At 36.9% G+C, this 19,568-nt stretch overlaps 1 protein-coding gene and 1 non-coding gene across 2 annotated transcripts in view; both read left to right on the top strand.

Annotated features, from left to right (window-relative positions):
* The window catches only part of LOC145774027 (succinate dehydrogenase [ubiquinone] flavoprotein subunit, mitochondrial-like), a 134,603-nt gene that overhangs the window by 79,208 nt on the left and 35,827 nt on the right, over positions 1 to 19,568 (top strand). The window contains exon 8 of the mRNA XM_082585160.1: positions 11,815 to 11,911. Coding sequence (XP_082441286.1) covers positions 11,815 to 11,911 — 97 coding nt within the window. The remainder of the gene's footprint in view (positions 1 to 11,814; positions 11,912 to 19,568) is intronic.
* LOC145774922 (U6 spliceosomal RNA) lies at positions 10,533 to 10,639 on the top strand. Its single transcript, XR_014290095.1, has one exon. It is a non-coding gene; the product is annotated as a U6 spliceosomal RNA (small nuclear RNA).

Genomic DNA, 19,568 nt, shown 5'->3' with positions numbered 1-19,568 from the left:
GCCTACTGTATTCAATAAAAGACTATAAAGACTTTCGATAAAAAACAGAAGAGAAAACACTTCGCAGTTGTTAACGCTTTGAAAGTAATTAGCGAAACGAGGTTAATAAAACTGATAGCGGGTTTTCACTCTGCTTGAGATCATGATTTTTTGCGTTTTATTTCGATAACTTCACTGTCTTGATCGTTGTTATTCACTCGCACGAAAAGGAAATGAATCGGCTTGTTTTCCAACAGTTCCAATTATGAGCTAACAATATCAAAATTTTTACGACTAGGCGTACTGCATGCGTAAAACTAATCCTTTCAAGCAGCGCTTCTAATAAATTCAGTTTGGGACCTATTTGTTCATATAAACAAGACACTAAGCTTAATCAAAGACTATTTTAATTGAGTAAAATAGCGTTATGGTTATGACGTCATCACCTTTCTCGCCCCCCAAGGTTTTTTGAAAAGTCGGCGCCTATGGAAAGAAATTTGGCACGGTCGCAACACCTTCAGAAAAATTTAAGATATGAAGGGAAAATAAAATAAAGAAAATGTTACAAAAAAAAATAAAATAAATTTTGTTTATGTCTATAAGTTAGTACTTTTGAATAGTTAAAATGATTAGTTTGGATCAACAAATGTGTGGCCTACAGCTTGGATTGAAAGGAAATTATCGGGTACCGTAGCCTAGTTATCCCGACCAGCAAAAATTTGTTCCAAGAACACAGTTCATTTTTACATTGTAGTAACAGAATGAAAAGGCTAACCAAATGTGTGGCCTATCGTGTTAACGTCGCTAAACGTTGAAATCGAGTAGAAAAGGGAGCTTTTGCTGACTAGGATACTTTGAAACTGAGAAACATTCACAGAAGCCTTTCGATTTGTTCCAAGAACCCAGTTAGCCTAACAGTTCATTTTTACATTGTAGTAACAGAATAAAAAGGCTAACCAAATGTGTGGCCTACTGTAGGCCGCCTACAGCTTGGATTGAAAGGAAATTATCGGGTGCCGTAGCCCAGTTATCCCGACCAGCAAAAATTGCCGTTTTTACATCGTTTTAACGTCGCTAAATGTTGAAATCGTGTAGAAAAGAGAACTTTGCTGACTAGGATACGTTGAAGCTGAGAAACATTCACAGAAGCCTTTCGAATTGTTCCAAGAACCCATTTAGCATAACATTTCATTTGTACATTGATTCAACGTCTGGATACATTATCTTAAAAATGCAACGTATCGTAGGGCTTCTGTGAATGTTTTTCAGTTTCAACGTATCCTAGTCAGCAAAGTTTTCTTTTCTACACGATTTCAACGTTTAGCGACGTTAAAACGATAGGCCACACATTTGGTTAGCCTTTTTATTCTGTTACTGCAATGTAAAAATGAACTGTTAGGCTAACTGGGTTCTTGGAACAAATTTTTGCTGGTCGGGATAACTAGGCTACGGTACCCGATAATTTCCTTTCAATCTAAGCTGTAGGTCACACATTTGTTGATCCAAACTAATCATTTTAACTATTCAAAAGTACTAACTTATAGACATAAACATGATTTTTTTTGTAACATTGTCTTTGTTTTATTTACCCTTCATATCTTAAATTTTTCCGAAGGTGTTGCGACCGTGCCAAATTTCTTTCAACTCAATAACTTACTTCGGTCACAAGCACGTTTTAACTTCGCGTTTTGTCGCTTTTACATTTTTCTCGACCTTTGCTATGTTGACGTGTATTGTTTTTGATATGATGGTCAGAAATAAAACTAACTGAACTGATATGACGAATTTTAATTTAATAGTTCAAACATTTTATTTTTATTCCTTTCTGCACGATTTCAACGTTTAGCGACGTTAAAACGATGTAAAAACGGCAATTGTAATTAGGCTACGGTACCCGATAATTTCCTTTTAAAAATTTCAAAAACTCGCCGAATAGGGCACTCGCCGAAAAAGGCTCTCGCCGAATAGGGAACTCGCCGAATCGGACTAGTCGAATCGGACTCGCCGAATCGGACTCGCCGAAACGGGCCATTCCGACCTGATGATGCTACCTTGGCTTCTTCAAGAGCAACTGTCCAGCCACTATCTTTCAGAAATGTACCTAATAGTTTTAATGCAGCCATTTCAATGTGAAGACCACCCATGATAATGACGAAGTTGCTGTATTCATCAGGCCAATACCATTGCACTTGTTTGGATAGTGCAAAAAGAGGTTGGTCAGCTGTAATGACAGGTGATTGAGACGGATTAAGATACAACATAGTTTGCTGGACTTGATCCATAACATGCTTTATTGTAGACACACTGTCTGCTTTATCTCTCAACAGTGGTGAAATGCACGAAAAGCTGACGTCGAATTTGTGATTTTGTATCTGTGAGGCATTGAATGCGGACCACGTTGCTTGCACCTTGTCATCATATTCTTCAGTGAGAAGTACGTGGTCTAGCCAGTAGAACTGTCTGTCAATCAAGAATAAAGATGGGCTAGTTATTTTCTGTATGTCATACGCAGGTGGAAGTGGTTGTTTAGCGAAACATGCAGGTTTGAAAACCGTGTACGAGTCAGGCAAATCTGGTATATTCTTTACACCTCGGATATAGTGTTGGGCGATATATCGAATTTTCGATACGATATCATTTCAATATCGATATTTATTTCAATATCGTTCGATATTTTAACAATTACCGCCCTAACTCGTAATTGCAAACCCCTACAAAATCGTTGCCGAGGCCAAACGGCAAAAGGTGAAATTGCCTCGGCAATTGCTGTGAACGTTTATTACGAAAAACATTGTACCAAAACATCTAAACAAGAAGCGAAAAATATACTAGAGTAGTTTATCCTGACTGCACTGTTTGATTTGTTGTGATGTAATAATACCAAAAGTAGCGATAAAGCGAACAACGCGATACGCACGCTGTTACGGTAATTCACGTTGAATAACTCACGTGGAGGAAAAGTAAGTTAATTTTGGGTTGATTCAGCATTCGAGTCAGCACAAATCGATTTAATTTTCCCGGCGGGTAATATTGCCCAATAAGAAATTTACGTTTGCTTTACATTAATTCGACATCTAGCGACGTTGAATTATCATAAAAAAACGTTAATTGCTTAAACAAGTACCGGTAACAAATTAACAGCTCCCTGCGAGAAGATTGCCTCGATTTACGTATACACTAACATAATTTCGGCACAATTGGGATACTGCGAACAACACAAAGTCTGTTTGATGAAGAACTAGATGTCAGAATCGGTATTATCAGATGCTGTATTGGAGGATGAGGTTGTCGTGTCATCACTGGAATCGGACACATCAAGAGGCTCATCGCTTGGCTGTAAATCTACACTGTCTACGCCGTTCGCAATAAAGCGTCCACGTTTTTCCACTTTCGTGCTTTGAAACCCATCCACATGCCTCTTTGCAGAGCTCCATCAGGGTGTTGACTAAGGATCAAATCTATGGCTGTGGCATAATGACTGGGAGAAATGTCTAACCCTAACCTTGCTAGCGCTCGTGTGACCTCGGCATTTTTATTGCCGAATGCCGACGCTAATGCGCCATTCATGCATCTGCGTTGGCAATCACAATATCGAGTATTTTTTCAAATATTGTAACGTTTTTTTTTTATTTTTAAATATTGCGTGTTTTTTTTCTTCTTGCCTTCAATCGCACTGCAGTATATAACCTGGTGAAATTTTATTTTGTATGTTATTTGCTTTGAGGATGCGCATTGTCATGGTGCGCGAAACGTCAGTGAAGCAATAAACCATCTTGTTTGTTGTTAATTTTACTTTCAATTTCATCAGATGAACGTAGCAACTAGTGCTAGAAACTGAGTCCATTCTCAAAGAATGTATCAATAAGTTGTCTCTTTCGTGTTTTAGAATACACTGACAATCCGAGGAAAACAGGAAAGGCAGGCTCTCTGTTCTTTGAATGTCTGTGGTACATTGTATCTGCATTGTAAGATAAAAAACAGTTAAGTTGTATGAGCTGTGCTATGGTAACATCGGCTTTTGAAGTCCCATTTTCCTTATGTGAATTGATGCCTGCTCCGTGTGAAATACTGGATACAACTTGTGCAATCTCAGGCAGTACACAAGATTCCATGTACTCAGCATCAAAGTTTCCATTAAAACTGGACTGACAGTCTAACATTGATCTATGCAATATCTGAGCTGCTTTTGCAAGAACTATGCATAACAAAGTGTAAGCATTAAGCTGCCAACATTATTGTAACATTGATGATAGGGAATGTACATTATGGGCAAAATCTAGAGGAAATCTAGTAACCACCTATATTTACCCCCAACCTTGAAAATATCTACGAATCCATCTCAACCTATATAAGTATACAATATACATTTATTAAAGCTCAAGTAGATCTTTTCCTTGATATGTAATCTTTGATATTTAAACAAATAAGAGTCCTTCAAATGTAATGAACAAATTGTGAACAGCGACTGTTATGCTATCCTATGTATTAGTTGTATTACAGTACAAAAAGAGTGATAAACTTTTACTAGCTCAGTAGCTCACGCCATGATAACTACTATGTACTTTGAATAAATATAGGCTATCCAATATGCATGTGAACACGGTGTTCACTACTGGAAAATTTTTTAAAATTACACTTGATGTAGTAGTGATTAAAGAACACATTGCTACTTAGAAGCAGGCTTCAATTCGCACTTCTTCATGCAATAAAATCGTCATCGGTAGTCATTGTCAAGTATATACAGTAGTTGATTCAATTGAAATGGAAGAATCAGCATCAGAAAAAGAAGCTGGCATCGTATAGCTATGGCCAGCTATACCATGCTCTATTGATTCTTGCGTTGCATTTGCATGTTGTGGATGTTCCCACTTGGCGACTCAGCAACTCTTCTATTGAACGTTAAATCTGTAAATGTCAATTTCTCCACTTGGGACAAACATCTTCCCTTTCGAGGTCCCTTTTGGCCTTCGTAAAAGGCATAGTCATCCTTAGTTACATTTAACAAAATTTTACTGTAGTAATAGGCTACATTACACTTACACTTTGTGTTGAACAATATACACTGTACAGTAATTACCAATCACGAATTCAATCTGTAACCCTAACTATCCTTGTTAATCTTCTATAGCATTATATAATTTCACATTTGCACAGTGTAGCTACCTGTCTTGTTGAACTTCACTAAATTACAAGTTTTGTTCTATATTTCAGTGCCTCAGACCTCTAAAAAGCATTTTTTTTGGAAATATTTGTATTTCTGCAGAAGATAGATAAAACTTTTCTCTTACAACAGATAGAAGCTTGGCCCTTCTGCATCTATTAAGACCAGCTTCATCTTTCTATTATAATTGGTTCAAAAGTTATGACAATTTTATTAAATTTGACCTTCTTGTGACCTTTATTGGCCTCTGGCTCGGCCAGTTTAGGGGGCATGCCAGTTTAGGCCATTTTCCAGGTTTTTGGAGGGGGTCTTTTTTGATTTTTTTAAAAAAATTTTCACTCCACCCTATTTCACATAGGTAGATTGAATAAGCAATTAATGTATTGCCATGATCACCATTTTCTCGCAGTTGTGCTGCTGCTACCATAGGCGCCGACTTTTATTTTTGCACGGGGTGGCGGATAGCACAATATGGCAACCTAAAAACTTTCAAACTGCATGTTTTTGTTTGATTTTCACTAAGCGTGTTTCGTAGATGCAATTGTCTTTTCACACCTGATTTGTAGCTCAATAATTTACAAAGCAACTTTAAAACAAAGCACAGGAGGTATGTCATGAATTTTATTATTACGTTGCTGCTCTGACACTTAACATTTGGTAAGAGTATTTTTGCGAACAGCAGCTCTGTCAATCCAACTGTTAATCAACTGGTCAAGTTGTAACCGTAAAGCTTCAGCTTAATAAACATTTAAAAATAGGACGTGCTTCAATCTCTGTTGCGTCATGGTAGATCGCAAGTAGGTTTTTATGCGCCTGAGTGCACTAAACGATCGCTCCGCCTCGCAGGTTGTGGAAGGCAACGATAAGTATATTTTCACAATGCAGACCACGTTTGGAAGCATTAATGAAGTTGTTTCATTGCTTGCAAATAGATCAAGCAGTTGCGACAATGATATGGACTCTATGCTGTAGATTAAAATTTTTCAAAAAAGATTTTTGAGGGAGGCAATTGAAAGATTGTATTTTATTGATTAATAAATTCCATTGTAAACCTAACTAATGCAACAATGACTTATGACAAGTAACTAATAAAACGATCGCAACAACAACAAGGAAAAAAACTCGTAGCCACGTGTTGCGTAATCTTCACGTAGCTTGCTTGATGTTACGCGAGTATTATGCTTGTGACAAAAACAATCATTTTCTTCGCAATACTGTATTGGTTCACCTCTTGCTTTACGTTGACTTGAAGCGAAAACCAATGATCAAAAAAATATTTAAACGTCCGTTCAAATTACATTTATTTGCAGTAAGTAATGCAGCCTAAACCGGGTGGCTGCCACCCCGCCACAGCGGTTACGGGGTGGCGTGGCCACCTCATAACCCTGTAAGTCGGCGCCAGTGGCTGCTACTGCTCTCGCTTTATTCTTTAACTGTGATCTGCAGTGCAAGTGGTATTTCAGCTCTTGGGCTATTGCATCAGGACCTGCAAGTTTTGCCATAAGCTTGATGTTATTAATTTTTTCGGCTTCCTCTCTAAGTTTTACACAGGTGTTCATGACTTGCACTTGTCGTAAGTTTTCTCTGTCATCCTGTTGTTCGCAGATGAAGCAAACATTGTCTTTAAAATTTATAGACACTTGTTTGCTTTGGACTATACTGCATCATCACCTGAATTTTTTTCTTTCTTTAATTTCACGAAAATACAAGCAACTAGACTTATAATGTAAACGGCCCATACCAAATATATGTACCAAAGACCAATTTTGTCACCTCCAACAATGTTGATTAATAATTCCTTGCATGACTGGTTGCTGATGAAAAATCTTACAATAGTTTGACAAAATCTTACACATATAATAGTTTGAATAAAGCCTAAAAAAGAAACTGCCAAACAGGGGTTAAAAGCTGTTTGTTGATTTATTAACTATTATAAATAATCACATTTCGCGGGTGTCTGTAAAATATGTGCGGTTTTATTGGTCGAGGTCAAAATTATCGTTTTGGCAACGTCGGAAAGTAAATTTTGTGCGTTACTCTTGATAGCTAACCGATAGTTACGCACAAAACTTCATTTCTGACTCCCGCGAAACATAATTATTTGTAATAATTGACAAACCAACAATCAGATTTTACTACAAATACCACCTCTGTTTGCTCGAAAAATTTATTCTAGTGACGTTCGAGTTGGACCCCTACTTCTGTCTTATTTTAAATACACTAAATTTGAGGGTGAACAGTAACAAGGGATTTTACGGAGGCTATTATTTTTTAAGTAACACATGACCACTCTTTTTTCGCTAAAAACACTAAAAAACGTTTTTTCTTCCGTTTTTGTGAAGATTTTTAATGAGAGGTGCAATCTTAAATCATAAACACTGGCTAAAAGTGACACAAAAACATTTTCAAGATAATAAGAGATGAAAAAAACGTAAATTGCTCTTATAAAACAACTTTGCTACGTCAGTCCAGGACCGGCATGGTGGCCATTTTGAATTTTGACGTCACTGGCCGTCATTTTGAATTTTTGTTTGGCCAATTAAACTTTTGAAATCTGCATGGTTGGTTTAAGGTACATATGTGCCAATTTTCATGCTTGTGTCACCAAATGAAGTATTTTACGAGAAATCTAAAGTTATATCTGCTCAACTATTGAGAGATCAACGAGAGTTAACTGCAAAAGCATCCGTAGTTTAAAAAAAAAATGCAAAAGCATCATCGCGTTTAATAGACCAGCAATAGTCAGCTAGCATGGTAGCGTCTCATCTCCCTTGATATCTGACTTCCATCTCACTAATGTCTTGATGAAATCGCTCCCCTTGCTCGTCACTCAAATCACCAAGATTATCAGGAAAGCAGTCTAGATGATTGTACAGAAAATGAAGTTTGATGCTCATGTTAACACCAATATCCTGGAGTCTTCTGAGTAAGTTAGACACGAGCTCTTTGTAATTGGATGCTTTTTTATTTGCCAAAAAATTCTTAACAACTTTCGCCAAAGCATCCCAGGCACTCAGTTCTTTTTCATTCATGGAAGATGGGAAGTTTGGATCATTAATTAGGCCTAATTTTCTGATTTGAAGCCCATCAAATATGTTGGCTTTTAACTTTTCAATTGTTAATCCTGGAAATTTTGTGCAAATATATCTGAAACAATTTCCATCTTTATCAAGTGCTACATTACACCAAACTTTGCTACGTTAGTTATCATAAAGGTAAAAAGCATTACACTACTGTGCTTGCAACACCATAATTATTATGATATTAATGTGAAGAGGAGGTAACACAATTTTTGATCGTTCCACCAGAGAAATAGCTTGAACATTTTTCTCGCCAGGAATCATTTCACTTCTCATAGGCCATTGTTTCCTTTTCCAATGCTGATGTCATGCCCTGCTGTCCCACAAACAGAGAAAACAAGGCAACTTTGTGTGTCCACCTTGCATTCCAAGCAGAAATCCAACCATTTTTAAATCAACGCAGAAGTCCAATTGTGTTCAACTGTTCATGATATGAAATTTTTTCCAAAACAAAATGACTTTGTTATACTTTTCTTTGAGGGTTGTTGAATGTCCAAGTGGTACATTTCCATAAACATTTCCATTATGCAGTAAAACACATTTTAGATTTTGTTTACAGATGTCAATAAAAAGTCGCCAATCTTGAGGATTGTATTCTGCTACATCAAACTTTTTAAGAAGACCTTCCACATTGATACAGTACTGGTTTTTTTTTTGCTGAGACTTTTCGGTCATTTGTCCGAAATGACTTGAAAAAATTCAGTCATTTTTATTTATTTCGGTCATTTTTAGACACTTATGGTCTTATATAGTCAATTGACTATATATTTTTTCGGACATTTTGACCGAATTGACTATATTTTTTTTGGACATTTAGCTAAAAAGTCAGTCAATGGCCGAAAAAAAAAACAGATACAGTATACAATATCATTTTTCTGAGAAAAATAGGGCAAAAATTCGACATGACGTTTCTGATAAAAAGTGCTTACAGTACCTGGTTCAAAAATATTTTTTTGTTTGAGTCTTGAAGCCAGTAACTCAGAAGATTCCTTTGATAAATTTAAATCCTTTGCCAAGTCATTGAGTTCTCCCTGAGAAAAAAGTTGACGAGGTGAAATAGCAGGAGGAAATTCGCTTTCTGCAAGGGTGGAATCGCTGTCAGTGGAAGCTTGGTCATCTTCGCTGTCAGGAAGTAAATCCAATTGTGGCAACCCTTCAAAATTAGGAATAAGAAGTTCTCTATGTAGCACTGGCCTGATTGCTGAAGTTAGGTTTGAATAATGGATATTGCAAGGAAGTTCTATTTTTCCTGTTTATGCCTTTTATGTTTATTGCACTAAAATAGCAGTCGCTATTATGATCTTTTGGTTCACGCCACACCACTGGAATAGCAAAACCTTAATCCTTTTTTTTCTTTGTTTGTTCATTGACGTAAATGTTCTTTGCAAGTATTGCAAACAATGTGGGAAACCCAAGACTTATGTTGATCCCCCAACTTCACTTTAAAGCAGGGGTCACCAACCTTTTTTGCATGCAGGCCACTTTGGCACTAAGGAGAGCTGTGGCGGGCCGCACTAATAAAATTTTAGGTAGGGTGACTCTTATGCTAGAAAAGAATGCATTTCGTACCCTGTATCCAGCGTTACATGTTGTTCATATTTATGTTAGAATCCCGCAGCAACAGAATTAATCGAACAAAGCTACTGCCAGGCCAAGCTCCTTTGACAACACTTTTGACTTTTTAACAATGCCTAATAAACGAGGCCACTTTTTTACGCACTTATAGCGAGGCGAGCGGTTTCATCAGAATATTCATCGCCAAGCAAGAGTGGTGTTGTCACTTTGCTTCACAAAAGATATCTTGCAATTCACAATTTCATTAAACAAGGAAATGTTTGACACATCGCAATACAGGCAACAATAGTGACCTGCAAATGATAACATATCAGCGAAAAATAGGCTCTAATAACAAGGGAAAAGAAACCAGGCACCATGAAACAAACGCTTGTGGAAATCACCGAAAAATCGTAATTCTTGAAAAGTCTTCCCTCTAAAAAAGCAATGAGTTGGTTTTTCATCTTTTTTGTGAGAGTCTATAAAACCGTCTTTCCTCTATTATAGACAAGTGTCACTTGCGATATGTTTTTCGGCAGCCGATTTGTAGCAAGAATTGACAGCGATAGACACGTGTTTCGCCCATGAAGCTGGGCTCATCAGTATCGCACCGTATTCTTGCCACAAATTTATTCGACCGCCGCTTGAAGAAAGGGGGCGTTTTCGGCTATCAGCACAAGGCTGAGCACTCACTAGTGCAACGAGCAGTTGCGATTCGCTAACCATAATGGTGTAGCTTCGATTAACAACATTTTGCCGTACTTGCTTCGGCAGTACATATACTAAAATTGGAGCGATACAAAGAAGATTAGCATGGCCCCTGCGCAAGGATGACACTCAAAATCGTGAAGCGTTCCATATTTCTTTTAAAGAATAAAAAAATTAAAACATTTTGCTGTACTGAGCTAAATATTTTCATAATGCAATCAGAAAAAGTCTTTAAGTTTATAATATTTTGCCAATTTATTATAAATTGAGTTGGCACACCCACCAATTTTGCCAAAACAAACTTGCACAAAGAGAACTTTGCTCGTGAAACACAATAACGGTGAAACGTACACTAGTGTTTACATGACATTTGCAAACTTAAAATAAGCAACCCTGTCCCTATGCTCACAAAACAATTTCGAAATTCGAAAACAGGCGTTTTAATCAACCACTGGGACAGTGTGGCTGGACATCGCATTGTAATAACTTTAAGCAACCCCCACCTAGAACTATAATCTGATTGGTCGGTCGGTGGAATCGTAGACTATGCAAAGCGAAAATATGCTTCCCGGAAAGTATTTTTCGCCTTCGTGCTCTTTAACTCCTCAAAAATAGTATTTTTGGTTATACTTGTACGCTGATACCTTCTGCGGGCCGCAGCGATACAGCGTGGCGGGCCGCATGCGGCTCGCAGGCCGCCAGTTGGTGACCCCTGCTTTAAAGTAAGCAAGATAAGTATGCTTTACAAAATCATTGATTGATTTTCTGTTAGGCTCTGGTATGTAATCACCACAGATGTAGCAGAAAATATTTGTGTTATTGAGACAATGTCTTCTAGATGTGTAGCCATAAGTGTGCTAGATTTCCCCCCCAAAAAAAGCACCATTTTGCTGTCTTGATTTACACCTACTAGCATTTAACACAGAAAACAATTGTCTTGGCGTTGTCTGCTTTCATTGTTTGTTTTAGAATGTACTGCAAGAGTAATAATAAAGGTTGTAATTCCATAATGACAGCAGTAAAACTATTGTATTTGTGCTACTTTGTAGGGAAATTGTAAATAAGTCAAAATCATTGTAACTTAAAAAGTTGACCTGATAGAGAAAAAACTAATTGCATTTTTGAAATCAGCGTCCCAAAGTTAATCTAAATCAGTTCAAAACTGCCGGCACCAAAAATTGTGTCGGCCAGTGTAATTACTCAATAAATCACTAGTGCAAATCGGAAGAACAGAGGAAACAAAATATTTTTACATCTCTATTTTTTAATTGTTAATAGCCTGCTTCACATAGAAAACAAGAAATTATAGTTATTGTATTGACTTTTACTCAGGTATGCTCCAACAGCTAAAGATCTTGCATCCAGGGACGTGGTTTCTCGGTCAATGACTATTGAGATTAGAGAGGGTCGAGGTTGTGGTCCTAACAAGGTTTGTCTTTGATTTAATTCTTGAATGCAACACAAACCTATAAATGTTGTTGAGGCTATTTATGTGCAAACGCCGATGATACCATACGTGACTGTCGAGTCAACTACACACTGTGCTGGGATTCTGTGTAAAAGAATTTGCTTTTAAGTGGCTAGAATCAGTGATTCCCAACTGTGAAAGAATTATTTCCCAGAGAGGAATTTCATGAATTCAGTAGAGGCATTTTCGCTTTACACTTGATGGCTTCAGTTATTCGTTACCAGTACCTTGTGTAACACTTCTTTTCAAGTTAATTTTGGTTGTTTTAAGCAGTTATATCATTTTGTATCTTAACTAAGTGGACAATTACATCCACCATCTTGGGTTTATGTGTGAACTCACGAGATGGTTTGGAAAATCTTTGCATGTATTTTATCGTACAGTACATTGGTTTATACAGGGTGGTTAAAAAATTTAAGTTACGTCAACTGGAAAGCAAACTTCATGTCCAAATTCAAGGATTAATTTAATTCCATTATCAGTGTACTACTGTACATGCTCATGCCAAACCGCAGTTGTGTATCGAGCGTAGGCTTTCACTACTCAGTCATGCAACTAAACCAGTAGCGGATCCATGGGGTACCTGGTCAAGTGTCCCTCTCCAAAACCGGAAGTAAATGGGCATTTTTTTCTGTGTTTGCTTTTTTTGCTCACCTAATCACATTTCATTGACCAAACTAACACTCAACAGCATAGGAATCATGTGTTTTCATGTATAAAGGGCTTGAATTTTGTGCTTCTAAATAGCTGAGAAAATAGCTCAATATTCCGACCTAAAACATTCTGCTCATCTAACTTGTCAACAATTAAATCATCCTTTTCCAGTGTTAATAGAAGTATTAGGTGTAATGTGCCTGAGGGCAGCTATATACAGGGTCGTCAATAAATAACGTTACAACTTCAAACAACTGCAACTCATTTTCAGCCTGCATTTTCTTTTTGGTTGGAATTCGCAGAGATAAAGCGATTCAATATTTTTTCAGAGTACAATTTTGCATAACCATTATTGTAGATCATTTGTTTTAATTTCTCTGTTTCAATATTAAAAAGAGCATGATTACAGCATATAATTTTATCCCGAGATAATAGGCACATGGTCAAACCAGATTTCCATTTCGATATGGGCATATGGCATAAATTTTATGTTTGTATGTTAAAAGTTCAGCAATTTTAAATCGAACGATAAATCAAAGTTTGAATAAATCTCAGACAAAGGCAAATCACATCCCATCATTTCAAAAGAAAAATCAATTGTGTATATACTATATTCACAAGTATTTTAAAGACTTTGACAATGAAACTGATTCCATCCGGCAGTAACTTTGATATAAATAAGACGACTTGGTAAAAGTGCACAAGGAAGGTAACCCTCTTCTGCCTGTGGTTTCTATGATAGGCTCTCCAGAATATAAACTGGCAAAATTCTTGCATAGTATGCTCATTGCTCAAACCGTACATTCCAAATTTGTATACGCTTAATTCCATAAATCATTTTTTGGATAAACTAAAAGATTATTCTCTGTTTTAAGGTCAGATAATGGTCAGTTATGAAGTTAAATCTCTGTTTACGAACGTGCCTTTGAAAGAGACTGTTGACAGCATTGCTGACTACTTTTATTCGGAAACACAACCAACTTAATTGCCTCTCAAGCGTGACATATTTGTCAAGTTAATAAATTTAGCTACCATAGGCATATTTATGTTAAAAAATCAATTGTTTAAACAAATTGACGGTGTTGATCATCTTCTCCATCACAAGATCTCTGCCTTCCCAAATGGGCACCCCCGCTGACTGAAATCAAGACACCCATTCGTGCCAGCCGCTCGGCTTCTGATCAACGAAGCTGATGAACAAGACATCTCTGCCGCTACTTGGGCGGACCATAAATGGAATTCTGAATGGAGGTCAAGCACCACCAGACTCCATTCATTCATCCCCGACGCCTACACACGCCCCATCGGCCTAACACTACAGAGACAGGCATGGGTGCGTCTCAACCGTCTCCGTACGGGCGTCGGCCTTTTCCGCTCAACCATGCACCAATGGGGAATGGCTTCTTCCTCCTCCTGTGAATGTGGTGCCGAGGAACAGACCGCAGACCACATCATCAATGACTGTACCATCTTCAAGCCACCTAACGGAGTGGAAGGTCTGCGCGTCATGGATGATGAAACTAAAGACTGGCTGCTCTCTAGCAGCCTTCCAGTGTAGTCCGGGAACATCGTGAATCTGGGGTGGTAAAAGGATAGACCCTCGGCCCCAGAAGCTCAGACGACGACGACGGTGTTGCCATGGGATCCCCATTACGTGACTTTCTTGCTGGCTGTTAGCAGAGTGATAAAATTTGATCAATTTCCATTTTACAGATGCACCTTGAACAGCTTCAGTTTATTGACAAACGCAAACACTTTTTGTACTAGGTCAGGTAGCATTTTAACTTATCCTGTAAAGTTAAGTCAACCTAGTTCTAGTTTGACCAATATGATCAGATCCATATTCCACTAAAGATCCTCTGTGCTCAAGATTGTTCTTTTCTGTGATGAACAGTTCCATGACATTTCAAAAAAGCTTAAGGAAGCGAAAGAGTAGCTGCTTATATTTTTGACAGCCATCATAGAGCACACTGCAGTGGCAGTTCACCCGGCAGCTTTTGGTCCAACCCAGTGATAAGATTCTTAAATTGCTGTTGATTGAGCATGTGAGTGTGACGATTTTCATCACAGGCTTTATGACGTTGTCTAAATTTAATATTTTAGATGCTACTTTTTGTGGATTTTTGGAAGTCAAATTAAGCGAGTTATACTGCGTGTATAAGCTGCACAAACTCGGGAAAAGAACGACATGTGGCTTGAGTTGTCCAGGCCTAAAATGAAACATGTGGTTTCTAAAGATCTTTCAAAATGTTTGCTTGTTTAAAGATTTGATAGATGGTTTGCAAAGTATGTTGTTATCAATTCCGAAAACCGTTGTACATACTCTTTGTCCTGTGGTCTTGGCATCTTCTTTATTGTCTTGACTTGTCTGTGTATGTATAATCTTTTAAAGAGTGCGACTTTGTCTGACATGCATTTCCCTGGGTTCAACTTTAGGCTTTCCTTCTTGCTATCTGAAGTAATCTTCTCAGTTGCTGGTTGTGTTTCTCCTCAGTGGAATTAAAGATGACAATGTCATCTGATACTCGCATTGACATATTATTTTGTCCAATTTTCTTTAAGGCGACAATACTAGTGATAAAATTTTTTTTTTTGATTTTTTGTTTTTAACTCTGAAAGATAGAAATTTAATTAAGATTTTGAATTTGTAAAATTTTTACTGAATTTCAAATGCATTTGTACAAAAAAAGTAGTTTTTCTTACTCTCAGTACAACTTGCAGAACTCTAAAAAATCTATCATTTGGCAGTTTTGAACTGCAATTGACTTGTGATAAGTATAAGTAGCCTAAGTTCCTTCTAGAATTCAATTTTAAAAATAAAAATTTGGATTAGAGATTTTTCAATTTTGCAAGCTTTGTCAGAGATGATAACTTGAGCTGATTGTTGACATTCTTAGCACTCTTAGCAGTAGGAAGATGCAATGAAAGGCTTCGAGGTGGCAGATTTCAGGAGGAAATTTTTGTTATGATGTTGCTAACTTTAAGTGGAGTTTTCTCAAGATGTTTTTTTTTTAACAAAAAATTTATCTCCTTCTTCATTTCTTGTCCAATCTGCTTCAAAATTTCAGGAAATATTCACAGCAGCATTAGCATTCAAGTGGTGAAACAGCTTTTTGAAATTCAAACTAATACCGCTTTAATGAAAAAAAAGCAAATATAAATACCTTGTTTTGAAGTGGTATACTTTGTGACACAATGTTTTTCGTCATTGATCAGTTAGGAAAAAATCGTCCCATTATATACACTGTAAAAAAGTTTCAACTTAATAGGGTGCACCTCATTTATGTTTTAAATATTTTTGCTTTATTTATTTTTTGTTTGGCTTTTGTTTTGCAGCCAGCTGACTAGCTTGTTTGTTATCATTTTATAAAATTTTTGTTTTTATCTCATAGAGGATTTCAAGACCTTTTCAAAAATATATATAACATGTTGGGTTGTAACAACATCTTGTTTGATTTGGACGCGTTTATCTGCACCATCAAAAAGTACTGCTAGAACTAATTGTCGCCTTAAAAATATCTTGACTTAAATACAAAGTCCAAATGATAGTCGTTTGGAACAGAATCTTCCAAATAGTGTTAAGAATGTAGCTTCTGCTAGCTTGACACCTCAATTCCTGGATTTAGCATTCTGGTTGGGGAAGAACTTTGAGTTTGTAAATGCAGGTGTCATTTCTTCTATGGTAAGAATTTTGTGTGGTAAACGTTTGAGTGCTTCATGTAGCCTTTTTGGATCTATTCACATTATTATTTTTCCACCTCTCTTTATTGCGTATGTCAGTGCTTTCTTCATTGGCGGTTCACGGCCTTGCAAAGGGTCTTGTAACAAACTTCAGGACCTCAAATAGATTCTACCAATTTTACACAAAGTAGCCTACTGCATAGTAGGGTTTAGCAAAAAAAACTTTTTTTTGAAATTCAAAAAAGGGGGGTCTAGATCCCTGACAAATTGGCGAAAAACAACAACAAAACTAATTTCGGGGAGTTGCACCCCCTGTTGGCCGTGCTACCCCCCATTTTATGGGGGAATACCCCCCAAATGCTCAAATCGGCTGTAACTTTGGAACTGCTGGTGCTAGGAACATGAGTTTGGTATCAAATTATGCAGAATCATAATGCTTCTATCTGCTCTAACAGAACTTTTTGCCTTAATCTCACTAGAAAATAAGTTATGACAATAAACGTATATTTTACCGTGTTTTGGACAAAAACGGTAGCGCAAGCTCAAGGTAATGGGTAAATGCACATACTGTCCTGCATATGCAGGTTACAGATGACTTGGATACTTTTGTTTATTGAATTTGCAATAAATATACAGCATAGTATGCACAATATATGGTACACATGACTTAATTGAGAGCATGTTGGCAGTGGCAACCATGGTCTGACGGTACAATATAGTGTGACTGGTAATACAAAATAGTGCTCGTCATGTATATACACACTTGCAAGTAACTTCACTGCACGATGTGGGGGTTACTAACTGGACACCTGTTCAAAGTGTAGGTGCATAAAACATGACATATACAACCGAGGCATTCCATTACAATTCAACAAATTTTAGAAAGAAATGTAACCACTAGGTTTCAAAAGGTGTTGGTTTTGATATATTTTGTTGCTTTAAAAATTTGAAATTATGCAAAAAAAAAATTTTGAAAATTGGACAAGCGGTTTTTGAGATATCGCGTTTTGAAATTTTGTTGTTGTCACTAGGTGGCGCTGTTGATGTGCCCAATGTTTTTTGATTTTAGGGTTATATTTGGGGTAGAAAGTTGGTTGAAGTGTCTATTCCACCATTTTTCATGATGCAGATTTCAAAAATGGTCTCAATTTTAGTGTAAAAGCATTAGCTAAGGAGTTATGGGGCGTTTAAAAAAATTGGGGGACCAAATGCCAACCCTCAAATTGTCATGTGGGCAACGAGATATCCCAAAAAAATTTCTGTTCTTCAAAGTTTCTTGCATATACTTCATGATAGTATAATATTTTTTTATGAGACTTTTGTCCTTTTTGCACAATGCAACCTTATATCAAAGATCTATTAATGCAATATTTGAATGATGCTTGCTTATGATGTCACAATAACATATTACAGATTTCCACAAAAAACTTTTTTTCATTGTGAAAATTGCCCGGGAGAACAAAATTTAACTGCAATTTTGAAACAAGGGCTGGTTTTCCCGGGCAATTTTCACAACGAAAAAAGTTTTTTGGGGAAATCTGTAATTTGTTATTGTGACATCATAAGCATGCATCATTCAAATATTGCATTAATAGATCATATAACTTCTCATGCAAGGCTTTAATAAAAGGTTGCATTGTGAAAACAGGACAAAAGTCTCATAAATAAACAGTATATTATCATAAAGTATACGCAAGAAACTTTAAAGAACAAAAATTTTTTTTGGGATATCTTGTTGCCCACATGGAAATTTGGGGGTTGGCATTTGGTCCCCCAATTTTTTTTAAATGCCACACAACTCCTTAGCTAATTCTTGTAGACTAAAATTGACATCATTTTTGAATTCTGCATCATGAAAAATGGTGGAATAGACACATCAACCGACTTTCTACCTCAAATATAAGCCTAAAATAAAAAAACATTGGGCACATCAACAGCGCCACCTAGTGACAGCCACAAAACTTCAGAACGCGATATCTCGAAAACCGCTTGTCCAATTTTCAAAATTTTTTTTTTGCCGAGATGCATTTTTCACATACTATAACATATGCTTTAGTCATCAAAATTGAAGACTTAGTGGTTATTTGGATTTGTTGAATTATAATGGAATGCCTCAACCAGGGCTGCAATTTTCGCCTTTTTCGGTGACGAGGTCACTCGACACGCGCCATCACTATTCGACAAACGCCGTGCCTTGTCGAATAAAAAAAAAACGGAAAAAAAACGAAAAAAAAGGAAAATAAAAAGGAAAAAAAATTGAGAGAAGGCAAAACGTCGTCAGGTCGAGGAACAAAGTCAACGTCTATGCCAGTTTGTATTTCGCCATTTGAGCCAATTAGCCTAACAATATTGTTCTGGTAAAACGACTGTTGGATACTTGCTATGAAAGTTTTTCATGTGTAGAAAACAGCCTAGTTTCCAACCAGATGTTCAGAAATACAAATGAAAAAAGCCGCTATTTTTATGGAAAGGAGTTGTCTTCCAGAACATTTTGAACACTGCGGGAAAATGCTTTGATCGAAGTTCTAACGCCTGCCATCAAACATTTCGCCACACACGTTTCGTGCTATTCGACACAACAGGTTTCTTTTATAGATAAAATAACCGAAGTAGGCTACTTTTAGTTGTCAACGTGTTTGCAAGTTTGTATTTATGTCTGACTTATGCACTTGTTGTTCTAAGATTGCAGAAATGTTTTGCAATGTGAATAAAGAATAGTAGACAGATAAACACGGTTGCAACTCGACTTCCTTCCACTAAAAGAGTTTCTGTGATTACATAATGGGCGATTTTGCACATTCACAAAAGCACACAACCCAGCTAGCAAATCTCGTCGTTTTTACATTGATTCGTCTGCAGACGTTGAATCACAATGCATGACATGTATAAACAAGTTTGTTGGATGGGAAGTCTGGACATCTGCAGGAAATTTGTCTCGCACCAGGCGAGATGCCATCCTTTGAAAGATTTAACAATGATGGATTTATGTAGCCAGTGCATGATGACGAAAACAAATTTAAGATTTCCTTTCCGTTATATAACTTAAAGCAGGTGATTGATACAGGGGAAAATAATTGCAGAAGCACACAATAAAAGAACACAATAAAGCCTACTTATTACGCAAGTTTTTTACATCAAGAAAATAGTCTAGTTTCCGACCAGATGTTCAGAATCAGAAACACAGATAAGAAAGGTCGCTGTATATAAGAGTTCGCTTCTACAAGAATAGTAGGTGGTCATTGGGAGTGGACAAGGCAAGGTAATAGGCAAGTTATAAGAACAG

Source organism: Aplidium turbinatum, chromosome 7, assembly GCF_918807975.1.
Source record: "Aplidium turbinatum chromosome 7, kaAplTurb1.1, whole genome shotgun sequence".
NCBI lineage: Eukaryota > Metazoa > Chordata > Ascidiacea > Aplousobranchia > Polyclinidae > Aplidium > Aplidium turbinatum.
The sequence above is the reverse complement of the archived record's forward strand: the minus strand, read 5'-3'. Positions and strand labels throughout refer to the sequence as shown.